The 12,681-nt window shown below is 34.4% G+C and overlaps 1 protein-coding gene across 1 annotated transcript in view; it reads right to left on the bottom strand.

Annotated features, from left to right (window-relative positions):
- The window catches only part of nAChRalpha1 (nicotinic acetylcholine receptor alpha1), a 126,165-nt gene that overhangs the window by 35,230 nt on the left and 78,254 nt on the right, over positions 1-12,681 (bottom strand). Inside the window, exon 3 of the mRNA XM_073958643.1 lies at positions 2,500-2,709. Coding sequence (XP_073814744.1) covers positions 2,500-2,691 — 192 coding nt within the window. The 5' untranslated portion in view covers positions 2,692-2,709. The remainder of the gene's footprint in view (positions 1-2,499; positions 2,710-12,681) is intronic.

The following is a 12,681-nucleotide window of genomic DNA, read 5'->3' on the forward strand; positions in this document are numbered from 1 at the left end:
GTGCACATTTATTCGGAACGTCCACAATTGTCATGACTAAGGTCACAAAATTGCAAAAACACTCTATAATTTTTCGGATGTTCATACTTCCTAAAAAAGACCCAAAATTCCAAATAAATATTTGGGAAGAACGGAAGTTGATAGCGCCCTATTCGAAAACAGGGATTTTAGGGACAAATTTCGGCGAAATATATTATGGTGAAGAACTCATGAATGTTTTTTCTCGCACGATTTCTATAAAAAACCATGGAATGCTAATTTGGAAAATCTTCGAAAAGAAATTATGCAAAAGAAAATATGGACTGCTTCAGAAATGGCAGAAAAACATTTATTAAAAATTTATAACTTTTTAGACATAGAGAATAAAATATTTATTTTGGGAAAAACTGTTCACATTTGGGGGTTTTTCATTTGTTTATGTCACCGACTGAGGGGAAAGATATCTCCGGGCAAGCCGATTGATACTTTTTACTTGTTGTGTAAAATATACAAGAGCATCATTTCAAATGCTAAAAGTGGTGTAGGATATAATGTCTTTATTGCATTAAAAAACGGACATAACAATGTACCTTTATGTTCGTGTACATAATTCCCTCAGCGGTAATTTGTGGTCAAAAAGTTTCGAAAATTTGCCAACAAAAACAAATATTGTTGTTATCTCAATATAAAACCAGTTGTGAAGAATTTTTTTCCTCTTAAATAAATATCGAATTCACCATTGTTTTAGGAATATATATATATATGTATATGTGTGTCAATCTTTGCAATGTGCCCATCTCCTATGACAAATGCATACAGGCTTCAAACAATTGATTTAAATGTCAGAAGCAAGAATATGAAGAGGATTGTTTTTCAATCAATTAGCATATAACAATACATTGGAACTATTATTTTCCTCTTTGACAAAGAATGATTTTGCCTTTCAAATTTTGCAATCTGACATAGGCACACATACTTGTGCAGCAAGCAAACGGCCCTGCCTGGCCCGCCCATCTTCATATACCCTTTGGCAAGCTGTCTACTAAATTGATATTTGACTTTGCAGATTATCGCATTAAGTTATGGATATTTCGAGAGGACGTTAGTGCCGAACATGGCAGTTGCTGCCGGCATTATTTTCACACTTTGCCTAACTAGCTGTGAGTTTAAATGTTGCCCCGGTATGAAGTGTTAATTCGATTTCTTCACGAGGACAGACAGATTTAGTAATAATGGAAAACTGTGGCAATTCAATTAGGACCAAAACGAAAACTAAAGCTTTTAAGTCATTAACTCATTTCGGCACTCGGCAGCTTACCTTGAAAGGCTTTTAAAACATTATCACGGTTGCCCCTTATCAAAATATAAATGCCGACCAAACCAAAGAGGCGACCAATTTTTGAAAGTACGTTGGTAGGGACGAAGTGAGTTTTCGGTCATAAATCGTTTGAAATCATCGGCCCTGTCTTTGTGGTTTGTATCGGAATTGAATGTGTAATGCCGTTGCAAAATTTATGACATTCCAAATAAAGTTTGATCCACCCAGCCACTCTGTGAGCCGACCGGTTGAAATGGCCATAAATTATTGATGTATTGGCATGTTGGATTGCGCGTGCCTGCGTGACAGTGGCTGTGGTTGAATTCCAGCCACAAAACATTTCATCAAATCAACAGTTCCAATGTCGTTCATTTGTGTGGTGATTGAGCACATAATTGTGCAAAGTAATTACAAGTTGGTTAAAAAGTGGATTAGAAATTCAATTGCGATTGATTGCTATTGGGGATCATTAGACCAAATGCATATGAAAATTTCATTTAATTATGTTGGGGTATTTGAAGGTGGCGGATAGGGTGGATGTTTAAAACACAACTCAATTTTAATTTCTGGCAGATGGACAAAAATTATGCCCGGCCGATGAAATGAATTTCCAGTCCTAATGTGATTTTTTTTTTGTAAATTCCTCATGTCTTCACTGCGATTTCCTTTTAACTTTAATTAGACTCAGTTAAGTAAAGCCTAAAACTTGGTCTGACAGGTCATAGTTTTAGTCTTTGACGCTTTGCATTATCAGAATTTCTATGATTGCCGCCATCGAGTTCAGGCATAACAATTCTTGATTGTCGTTAGTGTGGGCAAGTATTCCATGTCATCGGATGTTTTTGTAGTTGGTACTTTTCTGTTTCTCGTTGGTTTCTTCAAAGGATGTTTGTGGGTGTGCGTGTGTCGTAGTATCCTTCATACGATAGCAATAAGTATTGGCATTTGTTGAATGCGTTCACGCTTCATTTTTACGATGACTGAAATGATTTATGACGGATGATGAAGTGTTATTAGGAAAAGTTTTTACTTGCTTTCATAATTAATGATTTTTCGTCCCTCCGTTGTTCTTCGTTTGGCACATTGCTACATTTATAACTTTTGACAAGGATTAAAGAGACAATGTGACGTTCGCAGCAAAGTTAGGCAGTGAAAGGAGTGCATAGTAAGGAGAAATCTTCGGGGCACGGTTGAATACTTACCACATCAATTAGTTGTGACAAACGTAAACCCATTTTGACCGTTAGACGATCGGAATTATTGCCAACAGGCCGTATCAAGCGATTGTAGTTGCTCAAGAGGTCGTCGTATAAACGTTTTGCATCTGGGTTGGCCAGGCCGCCGGTGGCAAAATGTAACGCTATGAACACAGCTGCAAACAGCACGCTCCCCATCTTAGGCCAGGTCCACCCCTAAAATATAAAGAGTAGAGAAGAAATTCGAAATTATCAGAATGAAGGATACAATTTAAATTACAAATATATGGTGAAATGGATTGAATTACTTATTTGGGTGAACTGTTACAGACCAGATTTCCAAGCCCATAGATATACACTGCAATTTTTATATAGTCTAATTATAAAACCTCGCTTCGTGCCGTATTATATCCCCAATATTAACTCTATACAATAAAAACAACTCTTGTCAAACCATAAAAGGGCACATCAGTGAAATAATTTCTCTTAAATTCCCTTACTTTAAATTGGATTATAGACTCAATGATCTCAATGATATTGACACCATAAACACAATACCATTCCCATTGACATTCGCACGGAAGACAAGAAATTTACCGCAATTTTCCAACTTTACGGGTATACAAAGAGGTAATAACCCAAACATGTTGCTTGCCATTGCCAACACAATCAGAGGGAAGCAATAACATTCAACTTTACGGCATGGTGGTGGTGTGACATGTATGGATGGATCGGTGGATGGACGGACACTGGTCGATAACCGAATAAGGGAAAGGAGATGACGATGCACAAACGAGTGGCATTAATTCAATGAAATGCATTCTTCATGTTGCCATTAAATAAGAATGTACATACATCTCACTTGTTGTTCTTGTTGTTATATTGAAGGGTGTATTTCGTGTTGGATTATCAGGGATTTACGGAGTAACTTCTTGACATTTGCATAATGTAAATTTCATTATTAGTATCAATACCGAGTGATGTAGTGTTAAATTGTGGTGCAGTGTTAAGCTGGGTACTTTGTAGCCTTACGGTTAGAACTCAGAATATAACATGAATTAATTATAGGCAACAAATAAGTTTTACATTAATTTAAGTCAATATTTCATAATGCATTGTATGCATACATACAAAAACACAATTTATATGATCAACTAAATTAATTTCAATTTTATAGCTTAAGGAGATAATTAAACATGTTGAAGTGACGACAGCTATAAAAATGGTCCAATTCGTAATGCTACCGAATTATGTGGAGTAAATTTGGAAAAAGAAATGGGAGAGTATACCTATTCTTAGATAACTATGCCATAAATTTGATTAAAGTAGAGGAAGTTATTTAACGATACATGTAGTTCTATCTGTCTCTATTTTCTAAAATTGGTCTTAGATTTCGATCGATTTGGAGCTTAGGAGGAGAAAAACTCTACTCTTCCGAACATATTTTTATATTAAACCTAGCACAAAAAGAAACAGAAAAATGTTAAGTGTTTTGGAAACTTCCATCTCTGTTATGAACACATGTTAAATTTTGTTTCAATCTGGCAACTCCTTCATATAGAAACAGGTGTTCAAAAAAGACGCAACCGCAATTTTTTTACAATGGAAAAATTAGAAATGCGTGCTGTCATTAAATATTTACACAAAACAGGTTTATCGGGACAAGAAATTCATAATGATATGGTGAATGTGTTAGGTGAAAGTGCTCCTTCATATGCAACAGTAAAATATTGGGCTGCTGAATTTAAACGTGGTCGTACAAGCATTGAAAATGAACCACGTAGTGGACGTCCAAAAACAGCAACAACAACAGAAATTGTAGCCAAAGTGCATGATATGGTATTAAATGATTGACGAATAAAGGTGCCTGAAATTGCTAATATCATGGGGATCTCAAATGATCGAGTCCATTTAATTTTGCATGAAGAACTACAGATGAAAAAGCTTTCTGCAAGATGGGTGCCGCATTTGTTAACAGTCGATCAAAAACGCATAAGAATGAACATTTCTCAAGCTTGTTTGGATCGTTTTAAGAGAAATAAAATGGATTTTAAGCGTCGTTTCATAACTATACTATACTCCAGAGACAAAAGAACAATCCGAACAATGGACTGAAGCTGGAGGAAGTGCCCCAAAGAAGGCAAAAACAATTCAATCAGCTGGTAAGGTTATGGCAACGGGTTCAAAGGTATTTTATTGATTGACTATCTGCAAAAGAGTAAAACAATAAATTCAGAGTACTATTGCAACCTTTTGGATCAATTAAATGTACAAATTCGAGAAAAACGTCCTGGCTTACAACACAAAAAAATTTGTTTCTTCAAGACAACGCACCAGCGCACAAGAGTCTTTTAACAATGGCTAAAATCAACGAATTAAAGTACAATTTGCTTGACCACCCACCTTATTCTCCTGATTTAGCTCCCAGTGACTTTTACTTGTTCCCAAATTTAAAAAAATTCCTTGCTGGCAAGCGTTTTACCTCAAATGAAGATACAATTACAGTTGTAAACCACTATTTTGAATACCTTGAGGAAAACTATTTTAATCAAGGGATAGAATTGCTAGAAAAGCGTTAGACTAAGTGTATTGAAGTTTCAGGAGATTATATTGAAAAATAAAAATATTTTTGAAAAACTAACTATTCTCTTTCATTGATGGGCTAAGAAGTTTCCGAACCGCCCTCGTAAAATGTCGATATAAAAATTTTGTATACAGTCGAAGAATTACTACGTTATAGAGAAAATTAGTTATAGAGAAACCAAGGCAAAATGGTTGATTAGCCCTATATACGTGTGAGTAAGAAAGAAACATTATGAATAAACATAAATTGAAGTTTTTATTTAGGATTGAAAAATGATGTAATTTGTATTTGTTTTTGATTTTGCCACTTTGATTTATCAAAGTCTTCTCAATTTCCAAGACAGACTCAACTCGAGACTCCAAAAAGGGATAATTCTTAGTTAAAGTAACGAAATCGACATGGTCCTCAATCGTGACATCTTCAATACGTATTGAAACCCTATTTTTGTATTTCAATTTCGGCATCGTCTATTGCTGTACTAAGAAGCCTTTTAATAACAAGCCTTTTTAAAACAATGGTCAGTTGTTTCCTTTCAGTCGTCTGATTTTCGAGCAACAAGGCACTTATTTGGAAATCAATTTTCGTTTTGAAAGCGCAGATAAGTGAGTTTTGCTTCTCTTTTTTAATGTGCACCACAATAAAAAGAACATCATGAATGCGTTTTGTTTTTCATTTATAGTGTAAACGTGAGAGAAAAAGTTTGACAAAAATTTCGTTATAAAGAGGTTATTTTGTGTGAGAATTCCCACTTGTGCAATAAAAGTTCGTTATAGAGAGGTTAAAATAGAACTGGAAAAAACTGTGTTTTCAATTTTTGTTCGTTATAGAGAAAAATTCGTTATAGGGATGTTCGTTATAGAGAAGTTCGACTGTATTTATTTGAAGATCGATTTTTCGAATTATAATTTCAAATTCACTTTGGCAGTTTTGTTGAGATGTGTGTTTAACTTATTATTTGTATGTAACTCAAGCTTAATCTTATATTTGTTGTTTTCAAATTTAAAAACAACAAGTTTAAAGTGGGATGTAGTTAAAATTGATTAGTTTTGGGGATGGCAGAGAAGACTAGTTTCCTCCAACGCCACTTTTTTTAACTATTTACCGTACATAGTGGCGCATACGTTCAGCCACATCGTTCGGTATACTACATACGCCACAGTGTTCTTTCAAATAGAAAATGCAGAAAGGGTTGTTTGTATTTCAGTACATACAGTGGATCCAAGCGAAAGTCGTACACCTAATGAATATTATTTAATTGACTTATATCTTCGACACCAAAAAGGATATGAAGAAAGTATTTACGCAGCTTTTGAGTCCAATCGATCGATAATTTAAAAACACCAACTAATGATTGGACTACGATCTAGCGAACCAATTTTATTGAAACCATTAATAAATAGTATTGACCGCAAATATTAAGATTTTATGCTTGTAGTCAGAGTTTTGACATAAAGAACAGTGCTTACCTTGACCAATACATACGAACTTTGTAGAAACGGTTCTTAATGGTCAAAATAGCAAATCAAATCATTTTTATCCTCTTTTCTCGGTTTATGTTCCATAGATACTAAAACGACGTTAACAATAATGTGACAAAGATATCAGCAAACAACTTCTGGAACATACGAAATGTCTATGACCGGTTTTTAAATGTGAAAATAGTCAAAAAGTTTTGAAAATATTCGATTTTTATACTTTTTTCTCCGATTCCGGTCCACAGATACCGAACCGTCCAAAAATTAAGTATACAGTCAACTACAAAAATGTACCTAAGATTTTAATAATCAACTTTCTAGAACATAAAAAGATTCTAGGAACGGTTCTTCATGCTCAAGATTCGATTATTTTAGATCATTCTTTCCTGTTCAGGTCCGTAAATAACAAACCTTTTAAATTTCCTTGAGTTTTGAACAGTATGTTATTTCCAGACCTGAGCTGGGGGAAATGTTAAAAATAATTAATTGCCTGTTTCACTAAGACGATTCGAATATAAATTCGTTCGAACTACTACCAAATTTCTGTTTGTTGTGATTTACCCCCAGTTTATGTATTTCGAAACGAATATGTGTGCGCATGAAAGACACCCAAACTTTAGTTTTTGAAATATTATTTCATTTGCTTTTGCTTCAAAACAAAAAACAAATTTGAAATACACACTCAAATTTGGTAGTTTTTCTTCCGCATTCGTTTTCTTATCGACATACATAAACAGGCCCTTATATGTGTTTTCAATCAAACAAAAATTTTCTACAAAAACAGGAACTTGGTAGTAAATCGAAAGAATTTGAATTCGAATCGTCTTAGAGAAACAGGCCATTAATTTTTTTGTGAATTTCAGAGTGGAGGACCGTTCCTAGAATCTTTTTATGTTATAGAAAGTTGTTTATTGAAATCTTAGGTACATTTTTGTAGTTAACTGTATCCTTCATTTTTGGCGGTTCGGTATCTGTGGACCGGAATCGGAGAAAAAAGTATAAAAATCGAATATTTTCAAAAGTTTTTGGCTATTTTCACATTTAAGAACCAGTCATAGACATTTCGTATGTTTCAGAAAATTGTTTGCTGATATCTATGCCACATTATTGTGGTCCATTGATTTCTTGAATTTTGAACGGTTTAGTATCTATGGAGCAGGAACCGAGCAAAGAGGATAAAAATTGCATTTGATTTGCTATTTTGAGCATTAAGAACCGTTTCTACAAAGTTCGTATGTTCTAGAAAGTTGTTTACTAAAATCTAAGGTACATTTTTCTAGTTGGTTGTTTGCTTCAATTTTGATTGACTTAATATCTGCAGACTAAAATCCGAGAAAAAAATTAAAAGGGAAATTTGACTTTGACTATTTTGACCTTGAAGGTGAGGTTGAATGGATTTTATGTGTTCGCAATTATTATTCTTTAAGGCGAGAGCTACAACTTTTCCTCTACGAGTAAACCCAAAGTCTTAGCGGTTAAGTAGATATGTGCCTGACAAAATGATCCCTATTGACATCAAGGCCTCAGGTCTTTGGGGCCCATAACCGCGAAAGTTGAAGTGATATGGAAAAATCACTATCACGCTGCGGTGTCAGAGTATGGTTAATAATTTTCGTGTTGCACAGTGTTATTTCGTCATTTGGTTTCATAAAAATAATTTTTAACGCTTCTGTCCCATTTAATCTGATTTAAGTTTCCTGAATTGAACCTATCGATTGTAAAGAAGTACCGATGTTAATTCTAAATCGATCGTAGGATTTAATAAAAAATAAAAACATTTACTAGGATTAATTATATTAACAAATATTTTGCCTTTATAATTGCTAAAATTCTTGGTATTTAAGCTAATTTAATTTTTTTAACAATGTAAACGGGGTTGATTATTTTCGTATTTCGTGTTTTTAAATTGTCGTCTAAATGGAGTAAAAAGCTGCGTTAATACTTTCTTCATATCCGTTTTTGTGTCGGAGGTATAAATCAATTAAATAAATTTCACGATGTAATTAATAAGGTGCAAGTTTGCAACTTTTTTTACCTGTAGAATCGAAATTTTTGCAATCATTTTCATTTATAAATTTCAAAAATGGTAGATTATTGTAGGTTTTGAAACGGAGCATTTGTAAATGGAATTGTCAGAATTTCTTAGGATCTGCCAATAATATTCCAAGTTTAGTAAAAAAAGATTTATAATTTGTTGTATAAAGTGCATCATGTAAAATATATTTAAAGAATATGCGAAAGTTTGTTCACAAATGTCACATATTTAAAACAATTAAAAAGCACTAGCAAAAGCTACATGTAATAAATTCAAACTATAAATTTATTTTTTGTTTTGTTTTTTTTTACATGGCTTCTTTGTTCTGAAGATCTGAAGGTCAATGAAAAACAAATCTTCTAAATTGTACGCTCAGTCAGAGAGTAAATTTGGTACATTCGGAGAAGTTCGTAAGAAAAATCACCCTATTTATCGGCCATAATGCAATGCAATAATGACTGTTTCAGTAGTATCCGAATATGAATCTACTTGGATAAATTAAAAGGAAATCGTCATAGATTCGTATTAAAAAGGTTGAATCATTTATACCATTAAAGCTATCATAAATGGCGCATTTAGTTAACCTTATGAACTTCAAATATGTTAATTATGTACATATGTATGCTCTTGCAGAAGACTATGAAAATACACTCTACGAGTATTCTGTGGTATACCCAAATTCACATAAGTGCAACCAACGTATCTAGTTTCAAGGTCACATTGACAGTCTACGGAGAATACCATGTGCCAGTAGCCCAATTTCCCAAACTGTAACACAGCTCAATAAAGGCAAAGGAAGGTTAGAAAACCTTCTGTGGGAATCTTCTACTGAGGTTACGGTTTTATTTGAATGGAATCAGTGTTAGAAGTACGTACGTAAGCATCTCGTATGCATGTTTTGAAAGGAAATCTTGCCGTCTGGTCGCAACAACGCTGATATGTATAGCCGAATAAATGGCTTGGCTCTCGCATGTCTTCAGTTTGTGTGGAGACGATACACTGCACTGCACTCCATTAGCTGTTTGGGGAAATGTATGAAACAGCACAGTTATTACAGTCTAGCAAGTGGAAGCTATCATCCGGGATATTTGAAACAGTTCTGTTTGGCATGTGTGCGACAAATACAAATGAAGATGATTTACGTAACATACACATACATAAAATCTTTCCTTCTCATGAAAAGTGTTACAAGTTCTCAGCTTGATTTGCCAGTCCAGTGCATCGTTTGGGAAATGCATTTATGTTGAATGTCGTTATTAGATAAGTGCGAATAAGGGCGTGCGCTAATATGCCAACATCCGTTCATATGTACAAAATTAGAATTCTCAGTGTAAATGTCACGTTACTTACGAGATAATTCTGACACTCGGTAAGACCGTCAGTCAGAAGTAATTTCGAAATGGAAACTGACAGTTAAGGATGATAACCATGAGAACGCTGATAACAATAATTGATATTTGATGATGGCTCGCCTATCTTACAAAATTAATTTATTCTGTCTTCTAACTTCCCATATTTTTTCATTCAAATTTAAAAATCTTTTGATGAACAATTATTTTGAAGATTAAAAAAAGTTCGGGTGTCGAACTTTGGTCGCGTTTTGTTGCTTAAGAGTTTGGAGAAATTCAAAATCATGTACATTTTGTGTGTTAAAATCCAAACAAGAATACATCCGTGGAAATTTTGTCCGTGAACCACCTTGATTCTGAAATAGCATAGTAATATCCAGGACTTCGCGTAAAGTGTACAGACGGTCATGAGTTCAGCTCATATTGTCTTCAGTCACTTGGTAAAACTAGTCAAATTTCTGATTAATTTGAAATTAAAAAAGTTTTGTTCAAGCGAGGCCGATGTGCTACCGATACTGACAAACTGAGTATTTCACATTGTTCGGACTCGTCTATAAAAAGTGGGTTCATTGAGCTAATATCGGGGTGCACTTATTGATATGATTGAAGTCTCTCTTGCCACTCTCTCTTTGTTTTTGGGAACATTTATATATTTTATACGAAAATTCTCCATTGTTTACTTGGAACGTAATTCCTAAATCAATGGAATGAAACTTTTTCCCCAACTTTTTTTCCTTTACCCCAATGTAATCGGATAGAGGGTGTTAACTAGCACATTACATGCTGTTAAGATGTCAGCTTTGGACACTAACACTACACGTTTTCTTGGAAATTTTTCAAGAAGATTAACATCATCTCACTTCAGCAAATGAGAAATAATGTTGTATCATTCGACTAAGCATTCACTTGTGCTACGAGTTATGTACGTCCACTTGTAGTTAGTTCAGGTCGCGGGCTTTTTTCGAATTGTGGGCTTTGTTGTTTGCTTTCAAGTGAAGTACACCTTTATGGAGTCTCAGCAGTCAAAGATACTTCTTTGCCACGTCCGTTTGGCTTACAAACATACACATACACAAAATAATGAGTACTGCTGTTCCATTTGGTGTTTGTTTGTGCATTTGATTTCTGTTATATTTTTACTGCTAGTGGATTTTCTAAAAGGAAAACTTTTGCTATATGGCCTATATATCTTAGCTATTGGGATAATGCATTGCATAATATGGATAATAGTATACATATTTGGAATGGGACATGCAACTCTCCGACTTACGTGAACAGACAAAAGCATAAATAATTAACGACGATTTGTGAAGAATTGAAAATTTTGTCACATAGAACATCATTTTTAAATCCCCTGTGGAAAAATGGTGAGAGTAAAGTAGAATGAGATTAAAATAAGAAATTAAAAACAATCGTTCTGTGTGCTAAATGTGTTCTTCAAATCGAAAACTACTTCGAATGTTCCAGAACCTGCTTGGAAATATATTCGTAAAGTTATGCAAGTTCTTGTGTACGGAAACACACACACACACTATTAAACATTTTTCACTTAAAAACTTACAATTTGTGTGTAGACCTTTCAGCAAACCAAGGCTTAAAAACACAATTACCGGGAATCCTTATAATAGCCTGCTTTTGTTTTTCTTATTGGGTTTTTATTTTAAATGCCAGGTTAATATATGCAAAGTAACGGTTTGTGGCTTTTCCCTTGCCAATAAAGGAACAGATTAATGTTGACTTAAAATTGCTTGACTAATCGCTTTAGATTTAAATTGTTCACCTTCTCGAATGACAACTAACCTCCACTCTAAGCCAATCGCACTAAACTATTAATCATCTGCTCAGTTGTCCCTTTTGGTGATTTTTGGCACGAAGTACCAAAACCATTGACCACAAGGCCATTTCAATGTCTTTGGGTATTTGCTTCGTATCGGTGTTTGTGGATGCTTGTCGGTAGTTTATTTTTTAGGCTTGTTTCCGCTTCCATGCCGACGTACCTGCCAGTCTTATGAAATATCACAAATATGACTTGTAAACCACAAATATACAAACTGTGCTGTGTATGCCATTCTTCTCCCGCCCCTTCTCGTTTTTTCGTATTATAATGGTAACCCCAAACACAGTACAATTTATCTTCGTTTCAGTCTACCCCCATCCACACTGACATTAGGGCCTCAACTGAAAAAGAAATTAAATTGAAAACGATAAATAAAAGTGATTGACACACGCACACAAACACAGCGTCGACATAAACTGCTTGCAATCAAAAACAAATTCACTCTTTAAAAAGGTAATAAAAAACACAAACTTACGGCCTGCTTGCCAAAAAAATATTTAAAAAAATAAAATTATTACTGCATCAAATTATGGGCGGCAAGATGAGGCATGAACAAATTCTGCATGTCGTCGGGCAAGACATAGAGCAAACAATTTTGGTGACTTTTAAAAGGAAAAACTAACAGACAGACATGTACTGCTGGTATCTGCATCAGTAGCTTAAAACCGAACAAATATTGCACTTGACTGTGACAAGACGTCTAGGGCAAACAACCGCATTTACCTAGAGACAAACATACATCAATTTGTATGTATGTATGAATATCTACACATTTATGTACATTACTCTTGTGAATGTATTTGGATAATATGAGGGCGAGTGAGTGCCGGTGGTCATTTGTAGAGTGTCTAATGTATTACTTTTATCGATTGTACTTTGATTGGGATACCATTGAAGGAAGGCTTGCC

This window comes from Musca autumnalis, unplaced genomic scaffold, assembly GCF_047663935.1.
Source record: "Musca autumnalis isolate F117 unplaced genomic scaffold, ASM4766393v1 scaffold_1, whole genome shotgun sequence".
In the NCBI taxonomy this organism is placed as follows: Eukaryota; Metazoa; Arthropoda; class Insecta; order Diptera; family Muscidae; genus Musca; species Musca autumnalis.